General features: G+C 47.4%; 7 protein-coding genes across 7 annotated transcripts; 3 read left to right on the top strand and 4 right to left on the bottom strand.

Annotated features, from left to right (window-relative positions):
* Nucleotides 1-5,386: 5,386 nt before the first annotated feature.
* PENARI_c003G10499 (uncharacterized protein) lies at nucleotides 5,387-7,103 on the bottom strand (the record flags this gene model as incomplete). The annotated part of the gene is made up of 3 exons (XM_022628732.1): nucleotides 5,387-5,940; nucleotides 6,660-6,849; nucleotides 6,918-7,103. The coding sequence occupies 3 exons, from the start codon at nucleotides 7,101-7,103 to the stop codon at nucleotides 5,387-5,389; spliced, it is 930 nt and encodes a 309-aa protein (XP_022492042.1).
* Nucleotides 7,104-7,440: 337 nt separating this feature from the next.
* On the bottom strand, nucleotides 7,441-11,244 carry PENARI_c003G03345 (uncharacterized protein; the record flags this gene model as incomplete). Its single annotated transcript, XM_022628227.1, has 6 exons — nucleotides 7,441-7,643; nucleotides 8,697-8,913; nucleotides 10,219-10,581; nucleotides 10,647-10,982; nucleotides 11,038-11,097; nucleotides 11,170-11,244. 6 exons carry the CDS (start codon nucleotides 11,242-11,244, stop codon nucleotides 7,441-7,443), a joined length of 1,254 nt encoding a protein of 417 aa, XP_022491610.1.
* Nucleotides 11,245-12,456: 1,212 nt separating this feature from the next.
* Nucleotides 12,457-13,077, top strand: PENARI_c003G04104 (uncharacterized protein; the record flags this gene model as incomplete). Its single annotated transcript, XM_022628276.1, has 1 exon — nucleotides 12,457-13,077. The coding sequence occupies one exon, from the start codon at nucleotides 12,457-12,459 to the stop codon at nucleotides 13,075-13,077; it is 621 nt and encodes a 206-aa protein (XP_022491597.1).
* A 718-nt stretch (nucleotides 13,078-13,795) lies between these two features.
* PENARI_c003G09194 (putative endoglycoceramidase) lies at nucleotides 13,796-15,342 on the bottom strand (the record flags this gene model as incomplete). Its single annotated transcript, XM_022628643.1, has 2 exons — nucleotides 13,796-14,824; nucleotides 14,878-15,342. The coding sequence occupies 2 exons, from the start codon at nucleotides 15,340-15,342 to the stop codon at nucleotides 13,796-13,798; spliced, it is 1,494 nt and encodes a 497-aa protein (XP_022491340.1).
* A 1,387-nt stretch (nucleotides 15,343-16,729) lies between these two features.
* PENARI_c003G02025 (uncharacterized protein) lies at nucleotides 16,730-17,253 on the bottom strand (the record flags this gene model as incomplete). The annotated part of the gene is made up of 2 exons (XM_022628145.1): nucleotides 16,730-16,909; nucleotides 17,113-17,253. 2 exons carry the CDS (start codon nucleotides 17,251-17,253, stop codon nucleotides 16,730-16,732), a joined length of 321 nt encoding a protein of 106 aa, XP_022492093.1.
* A 1,211-nt stretch (nucleotides 17,254-18,464) lies between these two features.
* On the top strand, nucleotides 18,465-22,864 carry PENARI_c003G04945 (uncharacterized protein; the record flags this gene model as incomplete). The annotated part of the gene is made up of 3 exons (XM_022628345.1): nucleotides 18,465-18,722; nucleotides 18,783-21,161; nucleotides 21,230-22,864. The coding sequence occupies 3 exons, from the start codon at nucleotides 18,465-18,467 to the stop codon at nucleotides 22,862-22,864; spliced, it is 4,272 nt and encodes a 1,423-aa protein (XP_022491912.1).
* A 3,082-nt stretch (nucleotides 22,865-25,946) lies between these two features.
* PENARI_c003G09895 (uncharacterized protein) lies at nucleotides 25,947-26,246 on the top strand (the record flags this gene model as incomplete). Its single annotated transcript, XM_022628691.1, has 1 exon — nucleotides 25,947-26,246. The coding sequence occupies one exon, from the start codon at nucleotides 25,947-25,949 to the stop codon at nucleotides 26,244-26,246; it is 300 nt and encodes a 99-aa protein (XP_022492064.1).
* Between the last annotated feature and the right edge of the window lie 83 nt (nucleotides 26,247-26,329).

Raw genomic sequence — 26,329 nt, 5'->3', positions numbered from 1 at the left:
GTGATCACTCACCCACTACCGCTAGATGAACTTCTAATACAATAAATTCTTTCTAACAGCTACTCCGACCACGCCAGACCTTTTTGAAGTTATACTACTCCGGCGGGGGTTCTATTGGATTCCAAAACCCAGATACTTGCGAAAGACTCCTTTAAAATTGGTAAAGATGGGAAAGATTCAGCTTCTTAGCCAGAACTCAATATCTATACACGGGTAGCAGAACAGACCGCAGCGATACTTTCACTTCACACCTCTGCACCGGAGCCGTCAGTCTTCGCTTTTCCTCCGCACTGCTCGCCTTGCACGTTTTCTTCCACTATAGCACCTATCCACTGTCAGTTGGGCTTGGATAACTTATTGCCTCTACGGCCTAAGATGGTCGAACACACCGTTTCGAAGAACTCAAATCCAGTGTGTAGTTGGGTATTTCTCTTTTCCTCTGGTCTCCCAGTATAACAATTAAGTGAAGGCTACGGAATGCTAAGCCATTTGGATTATTAGTAATCTCGATGAGTCCATGAGCGCAAAAAACTATCCATTATATGCAAACTTTCCCGGTATAAGAATTTCACAACACCAGAAAACCAAAAGAACACAGATAATACAAGCTTAATTACCCGCGTCTATGCGCGAGCCGTTTATGTGCTCGAAGCTTATCTTCACGCCCAAGTCCAAAGGTTTTGTTGCAGTGCGGACATTTCAGAGCCTTCGGAGAGATATGGGTTGATTTGATATGCCGCCATAGGCACGCCTCACGAGAAAATCCCCCAGAATACGTACAACCCTTCCAGCCACAACGGATCAGAGAGCGCATCACACTGTGATACAATCAGAATACAAGGTTATTGAGAAGGGAGGGATGTCGGAGGAACATACGCAGACCTTGATGCTTGGATTTCATCTTCGGAAATGCTGTGTCTTCCCAAGGCATTATTATTGCCGATAAAGTCGGGAACTTCATTGAAAAAGGGATTGTGCTGGTGGCTTTGTTGAAGTTTCCCGGACGGCTCGTACACATTATTCTGTGTGTCCGTATGACAGGACCAAACTGAGCTGCTATCAGACCCGGGCGAGATGCCATGCGAGATAAACGGGGATGATGTTGTGCTGTATGTCCTGGTTTTTTCGGAAGGTGGTTGTAGTGTGGGCATGCATTGAGAATTGGCAAATGGTGTTTCTGCCGTGGGTGTCCAGGGATACGTTGAGTAATAAATTCTCCACTCTCCATCGTTTGCATGGGGGATGAAAGTGTCTGAGTCCCTGTATGGGTTGCAAAAAGAAGCCATCATGGGAATCTTCGTGGGCAAATAGGATGGTGGATGGTGTTGTCAAAGAGGAAATGGTGGGAATGATATGTCGCTTGAGTGAAATGATGTTTTTGGATAGACGCAGGACCGAGAATATAAGCGGTGTTCGTGCCACGAGCCTTTATCCGCTATTAGGGGCTATGCTTCACCTAGGCTGTCTTCATTCGACGGATACGGGTATACTAAACAGAGGAATAATATTTTGACGCAGCAAGCGGAAATCACAGGTGTGTTAATCGTCGCCTTGGATCTTGGCTGTGGAGTGATTTACACACTCCCAACACGGGCAAGCTAAACTTTGCCGACCCTTTGACGCGATCTCTAGACTAGGTACAAAAAGATACACGTATAAATGCTCGCCCCAAAGTACCATTACCCTTTTTAGGTATTGTTGCATTTCAAGGCTATGAACAGCTTCGCCTTTTAGAATTACCCAGGCACGGGACCCGAAAGCAGGGGCCATAGGGGTCTATGAGGGCTTAGCGAAGAACCTGCATCTGCCCAGGTAATATCAGGCGCTCCTCGCTTTAGACTTATCACACTCACCCACCAAATCTATCTGTTTGCTGACTTTGTTAGCCCTGTTGGAGGGAGTTGATATATGAAATCTGCCTTGTAGTCGATTCTCGCCGACGTATGTTTGAGAAGGGGTTTCGAGGGGCATAGCTTGGACTCTAGGGATAATCCATTTACTGCGGCAGGTAGCTTGTACCATAAGACAGTGCATACGAGAAAGTGAATGGCAGTCACATTAGCTCTGCAGATTTTCTAGAATGTTTCCTGATATGGAACACTTCCAAATCCAGAAGTCATCCACATACAGACTAGTGTGTCTTGGCATGTCTTCTTCCATCGACGGCTAACCCCCGAATGCTTGTATAAACATGCTGATCGCAGAGGTACCTAGCTGAACCATGTCCGTTAATGATCAACTCTTAATTGCCGAGAATTTAGGTTACTTGACGTGGTCCCACCATCCGCAATGCGGTTGACAGGACTAGTCCAATTAAGTAAATGGTAATCTGTGAATGTTTCACCTACGGCTTCACAAATGCACCTTCAAGCTCTCTCCTTCCTTCAGGGACTAGATCGCCCATTCAATATAGTCGCATTTTACATCCGTAGCACTCCAGGACTCACGATAACATGCAGACACATCATCTGCCGAAGGCGGTGACTCTATACTTACTAGTTCCGCCCTACGCGAAAAGACCAGCCCAACAAAAACCCGGGGACCGAGCGGGGTTTCAGGGGAAAGTTTTCCAGGCAACCTAATCATTCCAACACTGCACGACGAATCTCATTTATCTATTTATGGCGTCCAGTCAACCCAGTACCCAGTCGAATCGGGTTCCACACCCCAAACCAGCCAAGAATTTAGCCGTTCGGCCGCGAGAATTCCTGTGGGTAGATTACCAGGACGATCGATCGAAGGGCCGTGAACTACTTCGGTCTAAGCAAGCTTTCGTGAGGACGCGACATCATCGATTACGGAGAGAAAAGCAGCAACAATGCACCGCCGGACCGTTCCCCACTGGGCACTGTCCACCGTCCCATACGGCCAATGCCTCAACCCGCCGTGTTTCAAGCGATACCAGTGGTTCCGATGGCAGTTCAGATCAGTCCCCAGTATTAGTCCGGTGTCTCGAAGCGGGGGTACTTGATGGGGGCCCTGGTCTGGCTTTTAGCACAAATCATAATCCGAATATCTACTTCCATCATTGTGAGTACATATTGGACCTGGTATCGAGCTTCCTATTCTAGCCCAGATTTCCGTCAGAACCTTCTGATGGGCTATGGCTAATACTTCAATTAGATCGAATGCATAGCGCAAGAGCCTGCTTCCCTCTCTGCTCCAGCGATGTCACAGTTTGGTTTTGGCAAAAGGCACTCCAAGATCCCACACTGATGCAAATAAAGTTGTCAATTAGTGCGTCTCATCGAGCTGCAATTTTAGCAGCATCGGGTGCATCTACGACCACTGTGCAGAAGCCAATGCATGATGCGATTCGCCTTCGTGTTGGAACGATCAAATCACTTCAATGCATACTACAGGATAAAACCACAATGTACTCCGATCAAACAGTCTTTATTATTGCTCATATCATTGTTTCAGAGGTAAGAGCCTTGTTCTGTTGATCATGATGAATTTTAAATGCCTAAAAATTGGGTGTTGCTCACAAAATCGATCTAGGCTTTGGAGGCCAACATAGAGGCCGTCGACACGCATATGAATGGCATGAAAAAAATAATTGATGCCTTGGGCGGGATGGATATGCTTGACCATGGAACACTTGCTATGGTATATAGGTAAGAGGCAACGACATCCCATATAGATGACTTCCACTCATTCTTTTTCTGTCGGCGCAGCTGCCAATTTTTGCGAGGCATTATGAGCAACTCAATGCCGATGCTCGACATGTGCGCGAAATTTCAAAGGAGAGTCCTTAAAGAGTCTGCTTTCTTCAAATCCAAGAATCGATTTTCAGAAAGCTCCGCTCTTGGTACTCGCTTCTTCGACGCTTCTTGGTCTACGGATATTCACCCTACATTTAAGTCAATAATTTCCTCATTCCAGCAAATTATATCTTACTATGAGAGTTTTGCCAACGTGGATGTTCAACCGATGTCGGTTGAGAATGACTGCTTACTTTTTTTGTGTTACCGATTAATGTCTCTCCCATTTCAGGTTTCACTTACTCCCTTTGAAGAGACCTTGCGGCTCTCAATCATGGCCTATACTTGTGTCCGAATGTGGACGTTATATGGAATCCCATGCCTAGAACGTCTTCTTGAAATGCTGCGGAAAAGTCTGCTTACGAGTCTTTCTACCCTTCAGAGTACCGCGCCTGATTTGCTTTTCTGGATCCTTTTCACAGGCAGTCTTGCATCGAAGTCAATGAAGTCTCATTCATGGTTTTTAGCACACCTGACGGATGTTGCAGACCAATTGTCATTACGAGAATGGGATCGTGCTGTCTCGTTGTTGGAGAAATTCTTCTTTAAATGTCGGCCTAGTGATGAGCCGGCGAAAGAATTATGGTACTCTACTTTCGGACTGGACCTCGTGATTGTCCAGGAACATCAGAAATATTAATTTGAGGGAGCACTGTGAAGTGGAAATATGATACCAAATGAACGTTAATTCCAAACGATACGCCTCTTTATCACTGTTGCCATGGCCTGATTGTTCCTCCTGCTTATTTTAGGTTGGATTGATTCGAGGTGGGCTCCACATATCCGCTTTTCCGCGCGCCATAGGTGATGCACTAGAATTCAGCTTTGCATGAGTGCCAGGAGCAGCTTTAGTTGAACGAGACTAAGTACATGTAACCAATAAGACTAAAATTTCTATCAAACCCCGAAATAAACATCAAATTCCACCGGTCCGTACTTGGAGGGCCATATCGATATAAGTCAGATAGAGATTGGCTTGGACCTTCCTGAAAATGGAAGAAGTTTGCTATGACTATTCACTTCTACTACTGGCTACCGAAATAATATGAAGACTCGGCAAAGTTGGCAGAGCTTCTAATTTCTGTCTATTTTTAGTAGTATACTCCGGCCGGTGTTAGCCTTTAAAAAATATCGTATTGCCGTATCCTAGACAACACTGCATTGGAATCAATAATAGACATGAGCGAGGACTCGAGAGAGCCAAATTAACACCCACAATCGTGGGGTTTCAACCTCCGTTTCACCCATCTGTCGTCCTTCAATTGGTCAATAGGATAATAGGGCTGTTTGTGCTCCCATCTGTTGGTTTCGAGCTACTTTCTGGTATCGAACGAGTCATGCCGATAGAGCCTCACCTTCATCTCACAAAAGCAATACTCTGGGGTTTTTTTGCTTGTAAAAATTGTAGGAAGTGAGAAGCCAGAATATACAAAGTGAAGATCGCATGAATGACATAACATATGGCGTTGAACTATCCGAAGAATGTCATAACATCCGGAAAGGATAAGCGCTCGCTCCATAGCAATTCAATGCAGTTTCGCTTGGGCCTTTTCATCTGCTCCTCGGAAGCATACGATCGTCCGCAAAGATCATTTTCAAAGTGACTGATCAGCACTCTCAATTCACCCGATATAAACATCCGGCCACGGGTCATCCTCTTCGATGAATGCATGTTGCATCTTCATATCGTCGCCATCCTGCATATTCTCCCAGAGACTCCATAGCGCATATGTCCAACATTTCATCCATCCGGGGAAAATATCATACTGATCGATATCCGGGAATGCTTCAAGAACCTTCACATATCTTAAGGGCTCATGGAAATTCTCTGTTTCAGTTTCCGCCACAGTTGCATCTTTCAGCGTTTGTAGAGATTCTTCATCAATTATAATGCACATTCGAAACTTGGTCCATTTATCTCGTATGCCTTGCGCATCCACCCATGTTCCAAAATGAGTGCGAATTTCGTCGAGAGATGCTCCTTGGAATTGTGCAGGGTCTTCCATAATCGTCGATCGGTACTTAGGCCAATCTTCGGAGACATAATTTCGAGGACGATCAGCGCCAGCGCTCACAAACTGCTTTTTAATACAGGCCTCGATGAACCTGATAATGTCTGGGAAAGAAGCATTCGATTCGGCAGAGTAGGTCGTGCGATAAATGACATATCCCCAGTCTGGAAAAACTGAAAGTCTGCCATGGAGTTCTTCCATATTCGCAACTGGTTTAGGGTAGGGTGTAGTCGATGCAAGTGTTTTCAATCGGATTTGGTGGTTTCGCGAAGGAAGAGGATGTGAGGAAGGGAAGTTCTGAGTCCCGGCGTGTTTGCCTTGTTATACACTAAGGGTGTCCATGCCAAGGCCAACTAAAGCCAACCAGATTTGCTAAGGGCAAGTTCCGAGGCCCCCAACATGATCATGGGTATCGATGCCAAGCGTTAGTTAAAATTAAAGCTTTTTACGATGTTTTTAGAGCTTATTAGCTAAGGAAGAAGAGAGATAGACTAGCTTTATTTTTTTTAAAAAAAATGCCTAGTAGAAGCTTAGAAGGCATCAGATCAAGCAAAGATAGATACGCTAGTATTAAGCATAGGAAGTCGTTTAAAGGAAAGGTTGTGCGGAAGGCTAAGGGGTATTATACAAAATATTAAGCAAAGTTTCGAAAGTACTATTATTAAGCAACCCTGAAATTTAATTATATTATTATAGACTATAAAATGGTGGTGCTATATACTGGTGACATCGATTTCCGGGAGCACTGTATGGTATCATCTTGAATACTAAAGGGCGAAGACTGCTAGCGTAAACTATGTGCTGCATTTTTCACACCTACGAGACGAAACCCGCGGGGAACAATAACGAAATATCAGAATGTAAATAATGGAATACAAATGACTGTGAAACCTGCCCTTAGAGGTCTCAATCACGGCGAGCAAGGTCTCGACGAGATCCTGGTACGAGTTTACCAGATCCTGGTAGGCATTTTGCGCCTCACGTAGACGGCGGTTGAGCACCGTCAGCTCCGCGAGGAGCTGGCGCACTTGAGATCTTTCCACGGCATCACTTAATAGCATAAGGTAGCAAATCTCGGTGAGCGTTATCACGTAGTCCCAGACTTAGCGTATGTAGCCTTCGATGACTACTATATTAGCACGTAGAGTTGCGAGCCGTTGTCGATAGGCGGGATCGGGGACTTATGCATTGCCGATAGGGCGTCTAGTTCGTCAGGGGGGCATTCGTTGGCCAGATCCGAATAAACAACGGAAACCATTTCCACCCCAGTGGCAGTTGCCACAATGGGTTGCACCGGGAGTAACAACACAATGAGCTCATGGACCATCTCGTTATAGGCAGTGCCGACATAGGATGATTTGAACGAGCCCAACGACTTGAATCATTGCTTGTTCCACATTCGCCCGCGAAGTCCTAATAGAGCCTTATAGCTTTTCTCCTATCCATGTGACTGTTCGGCCGTATCGTAGATTTGCGAGTCTCTTTGCTTTTCGAGGAGCATAAGGGCTTGTGCTAATTCGGATCTAATAGCGTCGCCATGCCAGAGAACGATAAATCCCCCACGCATGATCGTGTATCGTGCAAAGTTGCAGGACTCACATCTTGCTTGTTTCTTAGACCGAGGCATATTTCGATGTCTGGATCCGAGTCCGAGTCCCACGTATCTAGGGAAGAGTCTGCGGCGCCGGCCAGAGGGAGTACACGATAGAGAACCCATCCTTGTCCATGATCAGCTCGACATTCCCGCTGTCCATAGCAGGCATCGGTGGCGCGACACGCCAGTTGGGGATCGGCCAAGATGCGCAGAGGTCGGTCTCAGCATTGGTGTAGTAAGCAACGAGAGAATTGGCGACCTGGAGGATGTCGCCTGGGACATCAACCGGCGGATGATGAGCGGTCCCCCGGTGAGGAACGATCTGATGCAGATTTCATCGTCGGAAGCCGTGTCCGTCACGGTTTCATGCAGTATTCGTAAGGTAATTGCGACAGAAATTGAGGATTTGCATCTAATACGCCTCAATAAATGGGTAGGAAATAGAGAAGTGGATGTTACCTTCAGTGCTATTGATAAAATGCTAGGGAGTCTACACAGGAATATACCGATTTACTTATTTTTGTCCCCCTAATTAGCCTCTCTTTTTTCACCTCTTTTTTGCCCATTTTCGAGTGCCTCGGGTTAATCATATAAAGATAGGGGTATGAAAGGACTTATTGGTTATGACGGTACGGGCTAATCGAGACATATGAATATAATGTAGGCAATATACAATACTTAATTAGGCCTTAGTAAAAAAAAGGGGGGAGGTAAGCTTATGAAAGTGAGTAGTCCGAATGAACAGCGGAAACTATTTCCACCCTAGTGGCAGTTGCCACAATAGGCAGCACCGGGGGCAACAACACAATGAGCCTAGGAACCATCTAGTCGTAGGCAGTGACGACATGGGACGATTTGAACGAGCCCAACGACTTAAACCACTGGGGACTAGTAGCGCCTATAACTAGTAGCTACGGTGGCTTGGCCCTACTAGTACTCTTACGGTGACTTCGACTACAGCCTATGTCTACACCCCTCACCAGAAGTGCTATAACTGTTCGTTCGACCTGATATTTACTTGATTTGCGTTACCCATACTAACCCAATATCTAGGCGGGGAGGTTGGCCACGTTTCCCGTCAATGCAAGTGTCACGGCCATAAAATTCCTAGCCCGTCAAAATGAACTAGATCTACTAAAAGAGAATCATTTTTTTCAGAAGCGAACATGCTTCAACGGGTTTCGCCTAGAAAGCACTACCCCCTACTATATACAGAGTAGTGTGATAGCCAATTAAACCTGTATAACACCTAGAAGCCCCCTTGAGGAACCTTCTCATGTTGATCCGTCCCTTCAAATGGGTGAATAAATCCTCGCCGTCTCATACAAAACAATTCCATCGAGGGCTTCCACGAGTCATTCCCCAGGTCCATAGTGCCGGCCGTGACGGTAAGCATACTCTCGTACTCTGGGGTCCCCGTCGCAGTCGTGTAGATGGGCGAACTGCAGTTTGAACAGAAATGTCGATGAATCGTATTCTTTGAACCTGGTGGTTTATCGTCGTAGACTTTGAGAACGTCTTCTCCGCTGATGATTTTGAAGTTCTGTCGAGTATGAGTATGGGAGTATTGCAAGAAGAAGAAAGAGTTTCTAGGAAATTTTGAGCCTGAGCTTACCTCTTTCATATACATGCTATTTGCCATGAAGACGGACCCGGTGGTTTTGCGACATGTGTCGCAGTGGCAGATAATGTTGGAGATTGGTTGTCCCGTCAGTTCGTATCGAATTTTCTCGCAGACGCAGCTGCCTGTAATCCCTGGGGTTGTCATCGTGAGAGCAGGTTGAACGGGGTTATTCGCGCCTTGGTTTGTATTTGACCTGGGTAGCTGTATATACTTCATGTTCTTCACACGGCCCCTGCCCCGCTCTTATATGACAAATTTCAGGCGTCCAATACAGCTCGTTGGAAATTCCACGTCTCGGAGTTTAACTGGATAGAGTCATCGAGAACTTTCTGGTTCTTTCCAGAACCTTATCGACTGTTCTACATCAAAACTATCTTTCTTCATACCATTTGCTGCAAATGGTTTAACATCCGCGTAGCAATAAGTGAAACAAATCTACCACGGGAACAACCATCTTTGAATTGACTATATTTGTAGCTAATAGTCGAGATGCCTATGACCTGAACCATCCTATACCGTTGAGAATGAATCATCGTGACTCATCAGCTCCCTGTAATTAACTAGCATGCTGGTGACATGTACAACCAGTTAGTCATCCACCCCGGTGGGGCTTTGTCCGATAGGACGGCAGTCTATTACCGCCATCAGGCCAAAACGACTTCTGCCGGCAGTTGGTAGGAAATTGAGCATTTGCATCTGATACGACTCAATAGATGGGTAGGAAGTAGAGAAGTGAATGTTACCTACAGTGCTATTGATAGAATGCTAGGGAGTCTACACAAGAATATACCGATTTACTTATTTTTGTCGCCCTAATCTAGCCTCTCGTTTTTCACCTCTTTTTTGCCCATCTTCGAGTGTCTCGGGTTAATCATACAATTATACGAAGGTAGGGATATGAAAGGACTTATTGCTTATGACTGTACGGGTTAATCGAGGTATATTGAATATAATGTAGGCAATATACAATACTTAATCAGGCCTTGATTTTCTTTAAAAAAAGGGGGAAGTAAGCTTATAAAAGTGAGTAGGTATAAAGTCGGTATAAAAGACGGTGAAGAATATATATTCGCAGTAAATGACAGATGTGGTTGAGTATTGTCACATAACATATGGCCTGGCGGCTCAATTGTGTGGGATAGGGTACTCGGTTGTGTGTTTCCAAGGAAACATAAGCAGGTTCTGGGCATTGAGGAGATTGATATACTGTGCCAATACACTCACCATGGCAAGTAAGTCCTCACGAGCATCCGATTGATTGGTGTTTGTCTCAACATTGAGGGTGATGAGATCATTGATTTTGCGATGGCTGTCGCGGAGGTATTCCGTACCCACGTATCCTAGAAACTCAGCGGGAGTGGAGACGAGCTTTTTATAAAGAACGACCAGATGTTTGAGATCGAACTCAGGGTACGAGGCAGCGATCTCGAGTATATTGTCAAAGATGTAATATCCCAGAGTGCGAACCTCGCTGTTGGCGAAAACCATGGCAGCAAAATAAGAGTCCTTTGCTCCTGGCTTTGAAGAAGCCCGACCACTATGTATTGCTTGGACATTGTCTGAAACTCCTGACCAAGTCTTATCCGTCTGATATAGGGGCAGAATGGGTTAGCTCTCTTCGCAAAAGTTTCAAGGAGAACCGAGAGACATACTTCTTCGTGGATCTCTCGAACAAGATCCTTCACCTCTTTGGTCACCCCAGTTCGCTGAAGACGAAGTGAAAGACTTTGAGGGCCGGGCTCGGGGGTTGAAGCATCCCAAAGAATGACTTCAGTGGGTTCCTTCGTCTCCAACTGACATTTCCAAACCTTGTTTCCAAGCCAGCGCAGCTTCTCCAAATCCTCAGGAATCACATTTCCACAAGGTGCTGCAGGATGGTGCTCAGTCACCCGACCATACTTTATGGCTAGATGCTGAAACTTTGAAAGAAACACCGTGCCATCAGGCTCTTGTGTTCTGTCGGGGATCTTGTGCTCAGGCGCTGTGTACTACACGATATTAGCATTAAACATGGCAAAAAGAGTCAAATTAGCAACGGCATACAAGCAATGGCTCTGCTGGAACAAGGTGATACAGGTGATCACCCGTGACTAGCGCATGCGTCTGGAGAGAGCGACATGGAAGCGTGTCCCAGAGAATGTCCACTAATGCAGAATTCAATTTATTCATTCTCACCGTGACAGTCACATCAAACTTGGGCCACTTGATTCTGAGTTCACGCAGTGCCTGGCTTTCATTGTGCTGGTCCATGATGAATAGAATATATAGCGATACTCGATAGAATTGAAGGGTAGATTGAGAGACTTTTCGGGGGGAGTATCGTCAAGCCTTGCCTTTTATAGTTGTCGAAGCATACTCTATAGTAAGGGAAAAGAGCTATTGGCATACAGTGACGTTGATGTCAATGTCTGCTGATGTGGTACTACCCAAGTCCTAAACTTGCCGCGACTTTTGTCGCAGCCTTTGACACACAGAAAGAGTTCATGGGTAGAAATCAAGTTATGCGATAGTAAGCAATTAAATTTGTCGACATTCAGTATGGTTACACAGCATTAGTATGTTCACTGCGGCGTTGGAAATTGAAGTTGAGCAGATTATCTCACAAGGAAGGTATTGATTTGCCAACGTCCATGCAGGCTTTTGAAATTCCTTTCTCAGTTTGGCACGATCAACAGAGGAATTCACCTCTTGAGTGACGAGCGCTTTTTTCATCTAGAATACAAGATTTTATTTTCTCATGCCCCAATTGAGTCATTTTGAATACGCATTATAAGTATTGACGAGATATCTTTTAACATAGCAGCCCCTGGCAGATCTCTAACGAGCACCTAGTTCGTTGATTGTGCTGCAATTCGGAAACTAATTTTGAAATGATCGCGGAACACCCCACGTAGCAAAGTGATACCGTATACATCAATCATGTTTAACAAATCTTGAACTCAAATCCGATAGCCGACTCATTGAAATATCATGGCAATTTCCCATGTTTCCTACCCTATCTGTCAAACTCTACGGCCCCCCTTTCGAGTACATTGCGTAAGTATATGCGCGACACGACAAATCGGAGCAAGCACGGGCCTCAATGATGATCGATCGACGGCGTTGGAACCTTGGAATGGCATGCAACCTACAACTTCTGCCAATCCTCCTGTACATTATAGTCGTCTGTAGAACTCCTTAATCGGAAATTATTGACGTATGGTAATATATCCGGTTTGAAAAGTATTACCCTAGAAGACGCATGGCTTATGTCAAATGTTGCTGTAGATGTCGCCGGTGCGGAAGGTGGCAATGACCGGGTGGATTGGAGACTAGTATTCCTTACTACCTCACTGATCGGGTATATTATATAGCTCCAGACTATCCCAGCTCTCATTCCCCCATACCGAACTGAGATCAACAACCGAACCATTTTTCATACTTGCAGACTTCCCTCCGCCATATCATTGACCACAAAGCGTAATGGAGACCAAAGAGAATGATCCATTCCGCAAAACTTGTCTCGTACCGTACCCGAAATTGGACGAGCTTCCACCAAGTCTGCGCGATAAACTGAATATTTTGCCGTTTCGTCGCAACATTCTCCTGACTATCGCAAATTCGCACGGTCTTGCACCCCATTTGCTGGATCTCATCGGCGCCTGCTTCGATGGTACTCAGCGCGGATTGCCCACGCTTGAGTGGCAGTTGATTGTTTTGCGGACTGCCACGAACCTCAAAGCGAAATACGAATACGATGTGAATTTGCCAGTTGCCGAGGTCCACAACATGCCCCAAGAGAAAATCGACAATATTGCTTCTCCTACTTCAGTCATCCAAGACAACACCCAAGGCCCGTGGACAGACCGAGACAGGGTTTTGCTACGATTGGTTGATGAACAGTTAGCGAACTATACAAATGAGGAAAAGACGGTCCGGGATGCTGTGGAACTTCTTGGAACGGATATGGTTGTGGAGGTGATCATTGTTATAGGAATTTATGCTTTATTGGCTCGGGTGATCAAAGGGCTGAGAGTGGATGATGATGCGGAAATTCCAGGATTGAAGGAGAAGCTTAAAGGCGCCATTACGGCTACTAGATAGATTGTGGCTTGAGTTCCACGTCCTTTTGGCTCTCAGGGGCATGGGACTCTGTGAAATAAATACAGGTAACCAATCGAGATCAAAAACTCAGAGTCAGGATCCGAGGATCAATTTCGGAAGGCCCATAAGCATCGCCTATTTCTAAGAAAAGATCTAGGATGTAAAGCGATTATAAATAGGTGACCTTGTAGCGTTGATAGGTAGAGACGTTCTCAGAACGCCCCTGCGAGAGTGTGGTCTTCTGAGGTCCCTAGGGCAGGCTCGTTCCGAACCTAACTTGTTCACTGACCTGGAGATCAATCATCAATGTCAAGCAGTTTCATGGTGAGTTAATTACTCGGTATAACGAGATGAGCCCATCATGCCAGGGGATAAGAAGGCCGTCTTTCTTGCCATCAGATGACCTAGATAGGCTTCTTCCTATTTGGCGATCACAGACCATGCTTCGGATGGAGAGTCACTGCGTGAGTCTGTATGGCGGTTTGGCAATCCTGAACCGCCAAGGCATGCATCCAAGTACAATCGAATTCGAAATTGGCTTCCACGCTCGACATACAGAGTTTGTTTCTAGAATCCTAGATCGCAATGTGCAGGCCAAATACGATTACGCCAAGAATAATCCTTGCCCCCGAGAAATTTGGTGGTAAGGTCTTTTCTTTACAAAGCCCACGATATACCTAGCGTAAAATACCCATGAATATGTAAAGTAGGGATGAGACTATTTAGAAGAAACTGTGACAGAGATGTCGGTGGCGGTTTTGATGCTGGTGGATGTGAACAAGGCCAGAGTACGTTTGTCGAGTGCGTACTGTAGCAAACTGCCGTCGGGTGAGACTTGGACTTTATATCCGCTGGGGAAGGTGGATGGGGGCAGAATAATTTCGGTAGGCGCGTCAATATTGGGATCAGACGTAAACTGCAGCTTGAAAGTGGTCGAGCTCTCAGAAAAGCCGAAGCTGATGGGAGTGCCAGCGATGGCGGCGGGGTATGCACGGCTGTAGTGCTTCGCCAGTTCAGGATAAGGTTGACCAGATGTGCCATTGTACAGGTTCTCGTACGCCCAGCCAATCCAGGAAACCATATTTGCGTCGGTTGCCGCCATGGCATCTGTCAGGCCTTGCATCTGCTTATCATCGCCCATCCAGAACGTAAGCTCGGTCAGCACACCGGCGGTCCTAAGGCGCTCATTGTCCTTGTGGCGGTTGTTGAGCGTGGTGGAAATAGAGCCCAGCTGCGGCGGGCTGTAGTAGTGGAACGAATGCACCGACTTCGAGCCGTCCCCGAGAGGGACGTTGTTGAAACCCGATAAGACGTCCAGGGTAGCGCCTTCAAACCAAATGAGCGTGTCATTGTCCACAGTACGGATCTGTTTCGTCGCGCGGTTCCAGAGCCCTTCTAGGACCTTGTGGTCGGCAACACCTGGCACTAGCAATGTCGGATCAGCCCATGTGTCGCCCACCCACGGCTCATTCAACAAGTTATAGCCGACCACGTTGGTCGTCTTGGCATACTCCGACGCCAGCCTTTTCCAGTACGCCGCAAAGGCATCGCCAAGCCCGTCGTAGTTGTTGTATAGCCGCCCAAACGCATTGCCCACCGCCACCGACGTGTAACTCAGAGACCAGTCAACAGTATCACAAAGCGACTGCGGCGATGGGAAGCCGTTTTCGTCCACAGTGAACGGTGTCAGCTTAAGGGGGAACGGATACATCTTGCTGCTCGATACCCAGTCCTCCTTAACAAACCACTACAAAGCCTTGTCAGTATCAACAGTGCCAAGATGCTATTATCTCTACTTACGTCAGGTACGCCGTGGCCGCATAACTGCCGCGACAGGCAGTCCTGATGCGCGTCCACCAAAACATAGAGGCCATGTTCCTCGGCCATCTTGGTCTGCTTCTTCATGATATCGAGAAATGTCTGGTTGTACGACCCACGCACAGGTTCTGCACCGGCCCAGCTGTGGCCCAATCGCACGATGTTCAGACCCAAGTCGTGCAGATTTTGGACATCTTGCTTGCCAAACGACGAGACACCTGGCACCCACTCTAACGGCCGATGCCACGGCGACTCCTTCATAACGACGTTGGTTCCGTGGAAGAACCGCGTACGGTTGAATTCGTCGACAATCTGATGCGTATCTTGGTTCACCTGGCTGATACGCGCCATGCCTGGATGAGCCTTGTACCAACCCTCGGCATCCTGAGCTAACACACCCGCCAGTAGTGTGCCGAGCACCGCTAGCAGTGATGATGCAGCAGCCATGGGAGTGAACAGCATTTCAATGAAAGGACAACCAAGTCAATCCCAGGTGAGAAACGGGAAAAGAGACGGAATGAAGGAGCGTTCAAACGATAAAAAAAACAAGGCAACACGGGGAGAGTATAAATCCCCTGTGCTGTTTACATAAAGCAGGGTTACATCTTGTCGGTCAAAGTGGAGCCGAAATCTTCCTAGTGTCAATGGTGTATTCAACACCCACATCTCACTAATCCCTAACTAAAGAGTTTTGGGTAGTAGAGTTGGTAGAGTACAGCGAGTCAACTGTAGACTATTTACAGGACAATATATAGGCACCCCATCGCGGCCGCTCGTGAAATACAGGTGCAGCCAGTCACGTCAACCGAGTTGGCGTCAACGTTATTTCGCTTCAGCAGCATCGCCATCACCGCGATATGACCCCGCTCAGCGGCGGGTGCTAGCGGCGTCTCCTCAAGACAGTCGAGAGAGTTGCATGAACGTGTTCATGCTCCAGCAGAGCGGCCACGGTGCCTACGTGGCCCTCTCAGCAGCACATGCCAAAGGCGTGTCACCCTTGTATTCGGCCGAATTAACATCGATGGAGTCTTGCTTTAGGAGCAGTCGTACCACTATAGTATGGCCCCGGGTTGCCGCATGGGCAAGAGGGGTTAACTCCGTGGATATTAGAGCATTATACATAGCCCTCCTCTATCTCGGGCGCCTACACCAAAGTAAGCATCTTTTTTTTGCAGGACAGCCATTCTCGCCTGCAATTCTGTAAGAGAAGGAGAAGAATGCCCTTTTGAGTAGCCTTGCGTCACATGGAAAGACATGAAGAGCCGAGGTTTTGAATGAGGTTGTTCTGAACTGCGAACTCGAACACAGGGATAGTGGGGAACCTGTGGTTCTCCGGAGGGCTGATTGGACACGGTCGTTTGGCGGTTTGCAACTGCGATCCCACGAGCCTTCCTGGCATCGAAGCTAGTTACTAATTACTGTCTGTCGTGTAGAAGGCAGGAAAGCCATCAAATCCTGAGAAAGCCGTTTCTCAAGTAAACAAGGCGAATATTGAATATACTGTTGATATTAGGTACATAGGCATGCTCACTATCCTTCAGCGTCTTGAGAGCAATTGCTGAAATCTTGTTACGTGATAACTTTGTGATGATTGTACAGGCGACATGCGGTTCGGAACATCCACCTTTTAGCTTTACATGGGTGGATGAAAGGGCATTTAGGTACTGCCACACGCCCTGGAATACCTGGTATTGCTCTAGCCCCCGGTGACCAGAACTAGAATTCTAAAGACCATGTAGACGCTCCTGGGAACCTAGTACGTGCCTCTGTGGTCACAGACCCGGGGACCCTTCATAAACCACGTACTCACCAAGCCACGGCGTCAAGGTACAAACTAGAATTTATATTTATGGAAATTTATACGGATTTTCGAGCCAGCTTTCGACTTGCCTTCTCTTTGGACTCCACTGTTTTTCCACATCTGATTCCGCATCATCAAACACTTCTTCTTCGTCAGCGCCTTCCAAGTCCAGCCAAGAATGTTGGTATATGGGTCTTTCGTTGCGAGAATACCCTGTCCATCTTAGCTATTCGAATGTCCTACATGTGGTTCCTTCCGAAAGTAATTGCGAATAGAAATCATAGTTATAATCATCAGGCCTAGCCAAGGTCCTGTTGACTGGTTTATTTGATGCTTTGATAGGATGCCGGGTAGTTTCTGCTCCAGAACCTCGAATTGAACTGCTCTTTGTCAAAATCCATTCCCAACATTCGTACAATGAGCGGCACATTGAGCATGTTGTCGGACTGGGAGCTCTGTATCGCAAAGCTTTGTAAACCCAAAAGGCTTCCAAGCCCGGATTGGAGGCCGATCATGGTCTTCGCAAGTTGTGATGAAAAGCAGCCGGCATTCGTCATCACGACGTATCGATTCACGTCTGTGTTTTTTCGGTCCAGGCAGAGGCTGGAAGATCCAGATCCATCATTCCTGCTCATATGTCACGCAAGACAGAGTTTGCCAGGTCTGTGAGGATTACACCAAGTCAGAGTCTGCCTAGCCGAGGCTGTCGATTTGCTAATAATGCAATCACTGAACTCTTTCTTGCAGAGATCGAATCAAGAACAGCAAAAACGGGGTTCCACCAGGCACTGACAAGGTTACACCCAATATCTGGATTGAAGAAGGTGCTGCATAGAAGAGAGCGTAGACCCCACGTATTGGAACTGAGCGTCATGTATTTAGGAAGCAATTCGCTAAGATCGTTGGGAAGATCTGGAATAGAAACAGAGGAATCCCCGACAGGCTACTTTCGTTCCTGTCGAGAAATTTGTTTTGGAAATGGAAGGAAACTGTCCTCCTCCTCAGAAATGGCACGTAGAGTACTCCAGAAAGGGCGACTGAGCACTGAGCGTAAAGGCTATGGTGCGCACAAAACCGAGAGAGGTATTTGAGAGCGGTCACCGATAATGGCGGCTCTGGCTTGGCGCCCACAAAAGCCTGTCAATCCAGCATGCTTGCCGACACCGACCACGGTGACAAATAGACATGGGGTCAGCACTAGCAGAGAAATGAGGGGAAGGAAAGATAAATAATAAAGATTACGGATTACTAAGAAAGGGAGCCTTAGTTATATCCCGGCTCGTTTTGACAGCAAAACGGGGTTGTTCAGTCCTGCCCCCTGGGACAGTTTGGACTTTGAGACATCCTACTCAACAATCAGCTCTCACCATCTTGCTCTCGATATTTCAGTAGCGGTATGAATGCTGAAAGCAGGACTAAATTTAGCTGTCCTCTCAGAATTTTGTTGATTCAGCGGGGATAGGTCTTTTACACCAAATCTACTAGTGACACGGGATAGACGTGGCGCCCTATCACCACCGTTGGCGCAGCATGCCCCTCAGCCGCATTTCCCAAATGAAGTGTTTTCTGACAGGGTGGGCGTTAGGATGCTTTTTCATCTGCGGGGAGCAGAAATCAGCCATGCAATATAAAATCCCCACGTCCCCAGTATGTACCGCAATCGACGACCCAGGGAAGCTTTTGGAAGAACCGCGAGTAACTCGCAAGGACAACCCCACCCGCGGACTGTGATTCTTAATAATTCACACTACTATTGGTAAACCACACAATGTCTGCCCCGGGCGAGAACGAGTACAACCTGCAGGAGGCATGGGACAGGGCATGCACGTCGTTCGCGCAGACTGCGAAAGTTGACCTCACCACTGCGCCAAAGTTCACTGTCGATCAAGTCCTTGACCAGATCCGAACAAAGCAGGATGAAGACGACGAGCGAAATAACAAGTATAAGACTGCGAAAGATGTGATCGGCAAGACGTTGAACTTCGTCATGGTCCTAGGTGGCATAGCCGCCCAAGGCGCCAGTATGGTAGGTGGCCAAACTGGTCAAAAATATATGGAGTAATGGGTGCTGATGGGATGATTTTAGGTATTTGCTCCTAGCAGTCTGTGCTTCAATGCGATTTCATATCTCATTAGCACCGGAGCAAAGTACAAGCGCATTTTCAGCAGCCTTTCCGAGCTGTTCCGGCGCATTTCCGACGTGTTGGAACGTTGCAAGATCTATATGCGGCTTCCTGCTGACGCAGTTGACATATCACTTCGTAAGATCATCAACGAGGAACTGGTGTGCTTTGTCGACATTTGCGCGTTGTCCATCAAGGTGTTGAAGGGCCATAAAGTTTTTACCGCACTGAAGGTATTTGCATTTGACAGCGACGAGGGTGTGAGTGGCCAGCTAGGTCGCCTGGCAATGTTGGTTGAGCGTGAGTCTCAGATGCGCGCAACTCTGGGCTTTGAGTCGCAGAAGACAAGTGAGAGGAATATCCTTGAGAACAAAGAAGGAACCAAGAAGATCAACGCCACCGTGGACAAGCTACTTAATTTCGAAAAGAAGAAAGATGCAGACAATGTGGTCAAAAGGCTGCTGAACACTATTGACTCAAGCCTCGATACTCCAAGCGAGGTTCACAAAGCATCGCAATCGGTGTACAAGCGCCTTTTGAATGACCAGGTGCCTGGAAGTGGAGAGTGGCTTCAGAGTGATCCCCTGTACACAACATGGGCAGCACCTCAACACTCATCCTGTTTAATACTGGGTGTTTCCGGCGGCGAAGGGTATGGCAAGTCCTTCCTTTTTGCAACCATAGTCCAACACTTGCAAGAAATTCACTCTCATGTTGCCGACGATCTCAAGTGCATTTCGACAGCCTATCACATCTTCCAACAGGAGAAGGGAGAGGCCTCTTTGGTCAAGGCCTTGAAGGTTCTGGCATGGCAGATAGCCAACACAGATGTCGTTTACCGCAAAGATATCAGCTCCACCAAAGTTGACGGTATCAATCAGATAGAAAACCTTTGGGAAACCCTCTTTGCAAAGTCTTACAAAAGCGACTCAACTTTCTTCCTTTTGTTAGATGGCGTTGACCAGATGGACAAGAAACACCTCAAGGACTTCATTCAGCTATTGGCACAACTGAAGGCCATGTCTGGGACCTGGCCTCGTTTCAATCTCCGTATCCTTCTCTCGGGGCGCGATAAAACAATGAGCAAGATCAAGTCTCAGATGGGAGACGGAATATTAATGATCGATGTGGCTTCGAAGAACAGCAATGATATGGAGAAATTCATCATAGACCGCATGAACAAGATGGAGATTTTGAGCGGTTCGTCGGACCAGGTTCTTTCACTCCGGCGCGAGATATTGCAAGCCCTCACAACGCAAACTCATGGCGATTTCGTCAACGTCGGCCTCATGCTACATGAGATTAGCGGCAAACAACGCCCAGGGGAAATTAGAGACATTTTGTCACGTTCAGGAGGCAACCGATCTGACACGATTGTGAGAAAGATGGAACTGTTGAATGAGACACTCAGCGATGAAGATATCTCTGATCTGAACGATCTGCTCACTTGGGTGGTGTTCGCTCCACGCCCGCTAACCCTGCAGGAGCTAGAGGCAGTGCTGTTCCTCAAAACCCGAGAGTCCTCACTGCGTCCACTAGCAGAGAAGATCATAGATCAGTATTCATCGCTTTTCAAGATCTTGGGTGAACCAAATCCCACAACCAAGATCATCCCGCCCTACTCAAGAGTCTTGCTAGTCTCTGACTCGATAGAAGAGTTTTTGCGAACCAAGCCTGACTCTGAGACAGCTGAAGATGAGCAGGATTTGAATGCCACGGGCGATGTCAACGAGGTTGAAGTCAGGATCGTGAAGAGGTTCCTTGAGTCAGTCTGCGACCCGAAGTTGTTCACCAAATTCGGGTTCGACGATTTCTTCCAAAGAAAGCTGAAAGGAAAGACTGCTAGGGTCGGGGTCGATATTGAGAGCGCACACCTTAAAATTGTGAGATCTTGTCTGGACGTCATTCGCTCAGAGCAATCTCCAGGTCTGGCTCCTCTACTCGATTATGCGGTCACCTATTTCCCTGTGCACCTCCAGAAAGCAGACCCATCATTGACACAGCCTCAACAAAAGACCGCCCTCGGACCTCAGCTTGTGAGCCTCTTTTTTGATGATGAAACAATTCAGCGATGGTGGACTGTAGAGAATCCCTGGCTAAGGCATGATTGGATCTACAACGACGAGTTTGCCGATGTTACGCTGAAATGGCTACGGGACTCAGCTGTCACTAAGAATATCTCCGTTGAACAAACCAAGTGGGTGAAGAGTTTAAGTTCTAAATCTGAACCCGATGCAGACATCATCGAGCACATTGGTCGATTTTTGGCTCGCAATTGGCTCCAATCAAGTGTTTCAGGTATCACCGAGGCTTTCGCCGCATTCTATGGATATACCACAAAGGTAAGCTCAAAGGAATCAGGGCGAAGCAGAAGCTTTTTACGAAGGTATGATGACTGATCACATTTTAGATCGAGAATCGCAAAAATCCGACATTCAAGAGATCTACCGGCGACCCGAGCCTGGATGATATCGAGGCCTCCCAGATCTTGGACACCGCGGAATACGCTCGAAAGCATATTGGACTCAATAATTTGGGCTATGAGGAGAACCGAAATTTAGCACGCACTCTTCGAGAGTATCACCAGTATCCCGAGGCCATCGAAAAGTTCAAGCTGGCCTCCTCGCTCGATGCATATAACTGGTTCTCGCAGTGGGGCCTAGCAACCTGCTATGCATATAAGAAGGACTATGCACTCGCAATCGAGATAGTGGAAGGGGCCAAGAAAATTATCAGAGATGGAGACATCGCAGAAGACCATTTGACCATCCCCCACCTGGATCGTGACCTGGCCGAGTGGAATGGAGACGCCGGAAATATCGGTCGGGCCGTTGCGATATATGAAACCCTGCTGCAGGACAATCCCAACGACTATGAGACAGCACTATCGCTCATGATCCTTTTCCATAATGTGAAGAATTATGAAGGTCTGCTCCGTTTCTTAGAGTCACTCAAGGAATCCACGGATGAGAGGACTGGGCTGGACCGGCGCACACAAACATTCCACACGCACTGCAACAATGCGGAATACCACACAGCGATTTTCGCCCTTAGTTCCGACACCAAAGCCTTTGATTCCATCTTTGAGAGCTACGAGGTAGCCATCGCTGCGGCAATGACACGGCTCGCGGAGGCGAGGAAGACGGGGGACAGTGAGGAAGAGGAGTTTTCCCGTGCCTGCCAGGCGATTCTGATGCACCATCTCGCAAACCTTTGCTATGAAAATAGCACCGAAAGCTCTGAGCGAAAGGAAATTGCAATCAATCAGTGGGTACGCATTCTGCAGATGGAGGAGTCGTCCGGTGGCTACACTCTTACGAGCGTCAAATCATACGTGCGCTCCAAGCTTGCGAGTGTCTACTACATTGAAGCACTCCAGGACACAGAAGCTGCAGGTCCTTACATAGAGCAACTGGAACAGCTCGCTGCGTTGAAATCCACTAATGTCGTTGCCGATTGGTGTGATTCGACGTACCCGACACGCTTGGTCGCGCGGTACTATGCGCTTCAAGGCGACAAAGGCAAAGCTAAAGACGCCCTGCGCGCTCATGTCAAAGGGAACCTAGATATTCTCCTCGACGATGATCCCCTCAACGACTGGCAAGGATACCAAGGGCTGGCAACGTATCTGATGTTCGCGGGCGAGGACGATGACTGCCTTGCAGCGTGGTCATTGATTGTTCCCACCACTGACACTCAATCTGATGAAGAATCCTTGGAAGCCAAGTCTCAAGATCTTACAGGGCCCTTGTTTGCCGTGTGTGATGGCGACTGTGGAACGAGATGGTCGTTCGCCAATGATATATACGCTTGCAGGCAATGCGATGACGTACAGTTTGACCTACCCTGCTTGAATAAATTGCGTGCAGGAACTTTGGATAGCACGGTTTGTGGAAAGGATCATGAGATGCTCCATGTCCCGGCCTATGATGCGGTTGAGATGGAGAAGATCGGCGACGGGAACGTCAAGGTTGGAGAGCAGATTATGACGGTCCAGGAATGGATCCAGAGGGTCAAAGAGAACTGGGGAATTAGGGCGGACTGATAGGCCTCGAATAAGTATGCAAGGAAATGAAACCGTCGGATTTAGCTCCGGATCGCTCATTGTACTATCCTGGCGCATTGAAAAGTATCGCCCTGGGAAAGCCAACCCTCTGCCATACATATCTTGGGGTCGTCGGATGACTTTCATGAACACGCATGCAAGCCTTAGATTCTGTAACGCGGAGGAGATGTCGAGATTTATCCATGGCAAAGTCCACAAGGTTCCGATTTCTACGAAGGAGGTTATCTCTATGGCGAAGGCGATAAATTCTGCTATTGGGTAGGTATGAGAACTTCTTCGAAGCCAAGGTAGCTTCCTAGATGTCTTGTCAAGTTGTCGCCAACGACTAGAGTGACGTGACAACCTCATTCCCAGATATTGAATTGAATGAGTACTGTCATTGTCGGAGTAAATGAAGCAAAAACGAGACAAGCGTAACAGGTTATACGAGAGATTCCAGATCTCAGACCCGAGATATATCTTCGCTCCCCAAGCAAGAGACAAGAACCTTCCAAATTTCTGGCCTGGCTCAGATGTAGCACGACTCGAGAGCAGAATAGCAATATTATTCTTTGCAATGTGGTCCCGAATGCCTCTCCTATTGCTCCCGTCCTACCTCGGAGGAATGCAGATGTCGAGATTGATTGATTTCAAATGAGGTTTAGCCGAGACTTAAGAAATGTAAAATCGGCTATCAACGCCCTTCTTTCACTCTCGAAGTCCAGGGGTTGTGCCGCTCGATGCGCCTAATGATTAGAGCCTGAGGCTACTGGCTGCTGGTATGCTACTGCCCTGGCTCCAGACAGCAACTTAAATCCACAGTGTCATAATCTTCAATAACTTTTCCAATGCGGTTGCATTATAAAATTCGTTCACCGCTCTGATTGTTTGTGTACACATTGAACGCGGCTGCCAACAGGCACCTTAATCTTCCCAGATCAATCACCACCTCTCTCACGTCTCTCGCTTCCTATGATCATCACCCCAGGCTGCGTCGCAGCCTAATGTCCTCGCATCTTCTGTCGTCTTCAGAACGGAATACCAGATCAGCGCGACGGAAATGGCATCAATCATTGCTCAAAGCATGCTCGCGAATTTCCCATCGCGGGTGCTCAATATCTTCTTGAGCCCAAACGGGGACGGCAGTCTTTTAAGCCAAACAGATGGCGCTTTGTCCTCGATACAGCCCAACGCAGAGTTCACCATATTTTCCCTCCTGGCCTTCTTTACTCATCTGGTACTTTGCACGATGGTATAGTTTTCGTCTTGTCTTCGCTTTTCTCATTTTTAGCCAAGCGAATAGGTAATGGCTGACTTCGGCTAGACACGTTATTATCTTGGCCACGTGGCAGGCAGATTGTTGATCCTCGAGATTGCCCATGCAGGTGCAGTTGAAAAGGAAGAGTGCGGAAAAGTCAAACAATCCCCAATATTCCGAAACATCACGAATTCGATTCCAGCCATCTATCGTGCGCAGACCTGGGAAAACACATTTTACTCGCTCACGCTCTCGCTGCTTTATTACATTGTTCACTATTTGATTACAACCTGCTTGGAGATGTCCATATTCAGACATGCGGCTCTGCAACCCTTGGCGTATGCCATTCCTTCTGTCCTTCTTTGCGATATCCATTTCCTCAAGACGGGCACCGCAATATCAACTCAACTTCCACTCTTACTTGATGACAACCGAAGATCCAAACAGATTTAGAAACCTTGCAGGTCCGGCTTTTGCTCTCGGCATGTCAAAAGCACTGATAAAGCGAGTGGAGAGTATGGTCAAATACATACTTATCTCCCTTCATGAACAGACTCCAACGAGCATAGGTATGCGAGCTGGAACCGATGTTTTGATAGTGATGATCATAATTGTATTCCACGTGGTAGGCATATTGCCAGGAACCATCATTCTGACATTGACCGAAGCAAGTCTCTTGCCTCCTACCTTGGAAACAGTTATTCCATCGACAACAAAGAAACGTGGATTGTTGATTGCGGAGTTGCTTGGTGGAAGAAGGGTAACTCCTGGTCTTGCCGGGTTTGCCACCATCATGGAGCCGTTTCGTGTGCCTCAGTTTTTGTGGCTTATTGGACTTCACCTCCAAAAATGTCATGTGCAGGTTGTAGTCGAGCTGATCGTATCTCCCCTTATTCTAGCCACGGTTCTGTGAACACAACAGGGAGCAGTCCATATGAATGAAACAACTTTTATTGTTTGAATGGTTGAATGTCAGAGTAGTCCGGTTCAGTCTCGGGCTCTGAGATGTATCGCTGTCCATGATGCCAAACTCGTGACAACATACACTTCGAATTACTCTCAATCAATACTCGGGGTAATTCAGGATCAGTACCGCAACAGCTCACCGGCTCACTTGTAGAGGTTTTTTGGGTTGGATATCTTTTCAGTGATATTATGTCTCATGTTTCAACATGCATGCACATGAGAAATTCGTCTGCGTTACCCCTTAACGTCAACGGCATTTTGTGATATTGAGGCCGCTGAATAATCGATTTAGGTTCGGCATGGCGTCGGAGCCCTGTATGATATGATCCCAGATTGGGTTATTGCTCTTGTCGATCATTTCAATTATGCTCCAGGCACTGTTGTCTTGGCCAGAGGGGGGTCTAGTGACTGATAGTGTGGCGGAGGAAGACGCGCAAGTCAAAACACTGCCCATTGTCTAGTCTGTCTCAGGAAGATGATGTGTCATGCGCCTTTTCCAGAATCTTCGCAGAAACACCCTCAGACCTTCCTCTCCTCCCGATACGAAGCAATGCCAAGACCCGGTGCTTATGTAATGCCTCGGTATAATTTTGTGCTGTTCAAGGCTTCAACTTATGGGGATTGCGCCCCTGTGCTCCGCCTTACAGGGTGTGGCACTGTGGCTCGAACCGGCTTCGTTTCGCAGTTGACCTAGTTTGAAACGTACAGATAACTTAGTCCTTTCTTTAGGGTCTGGTCGGGGTCTTCCCGCAGGGCCTACGGGGCCGCCAAGAAAGGGTACGTACGCTGACTACGTTAGAACCTTTAGCAAGATTTCCCCAACCAGCCTGGTGACCGTGTGGCTGAGATGCATTGAATATGGCAATGGACGAATACGCTTGCAATCTACCTGCCGTGTCTACCATCCGTGACTATACTGGAACGGACCCAACTTACACCACCACTTTATATCCCACTAATGCAGTGCAACGAGTTAGTAAGAAGGCGCAACATATGCAGCACTTGTGCCTGGTGAATCAGCCTCGGAATGGACGTCGCCTCGTCATCACTGCAGATCCCTCGGATCATCCTCCACCAGCCGAACTCATGCTAAAAGCCGAAGCCCTTAGCACGCTAGCCCCAGGCTCATGGAGAATCTGCAACAAACTACTTGCTTAGCCTAACTTGGCAACGTCCTAGTGCTTCTTTCACTTGCGGATCCGCCTGGATCAATACTGCCAAGATTCCTCTGGGACGGTAGC

The sequence above is a fragment of the Penicillium arizonense genome (assembly GCF_001773325.1).
Source record: "Penicillium arizonense strain CBS 141311 chromosome Unknown PENARI_contig003, whole genome shotgun sequence".
In the NCBI taxonomy this organism is placed as follows: Eukaryota; Fungi; Ascomycota; class Eurotiomycetes; order Eurotiales; family Aspergillaceae; genus Penicillium; species Penicillium arizonense.
Note: the sequence above shows the minus strand (reverse complement) of the source record. Positions and strands in the feature narration are given on the sequence as shown.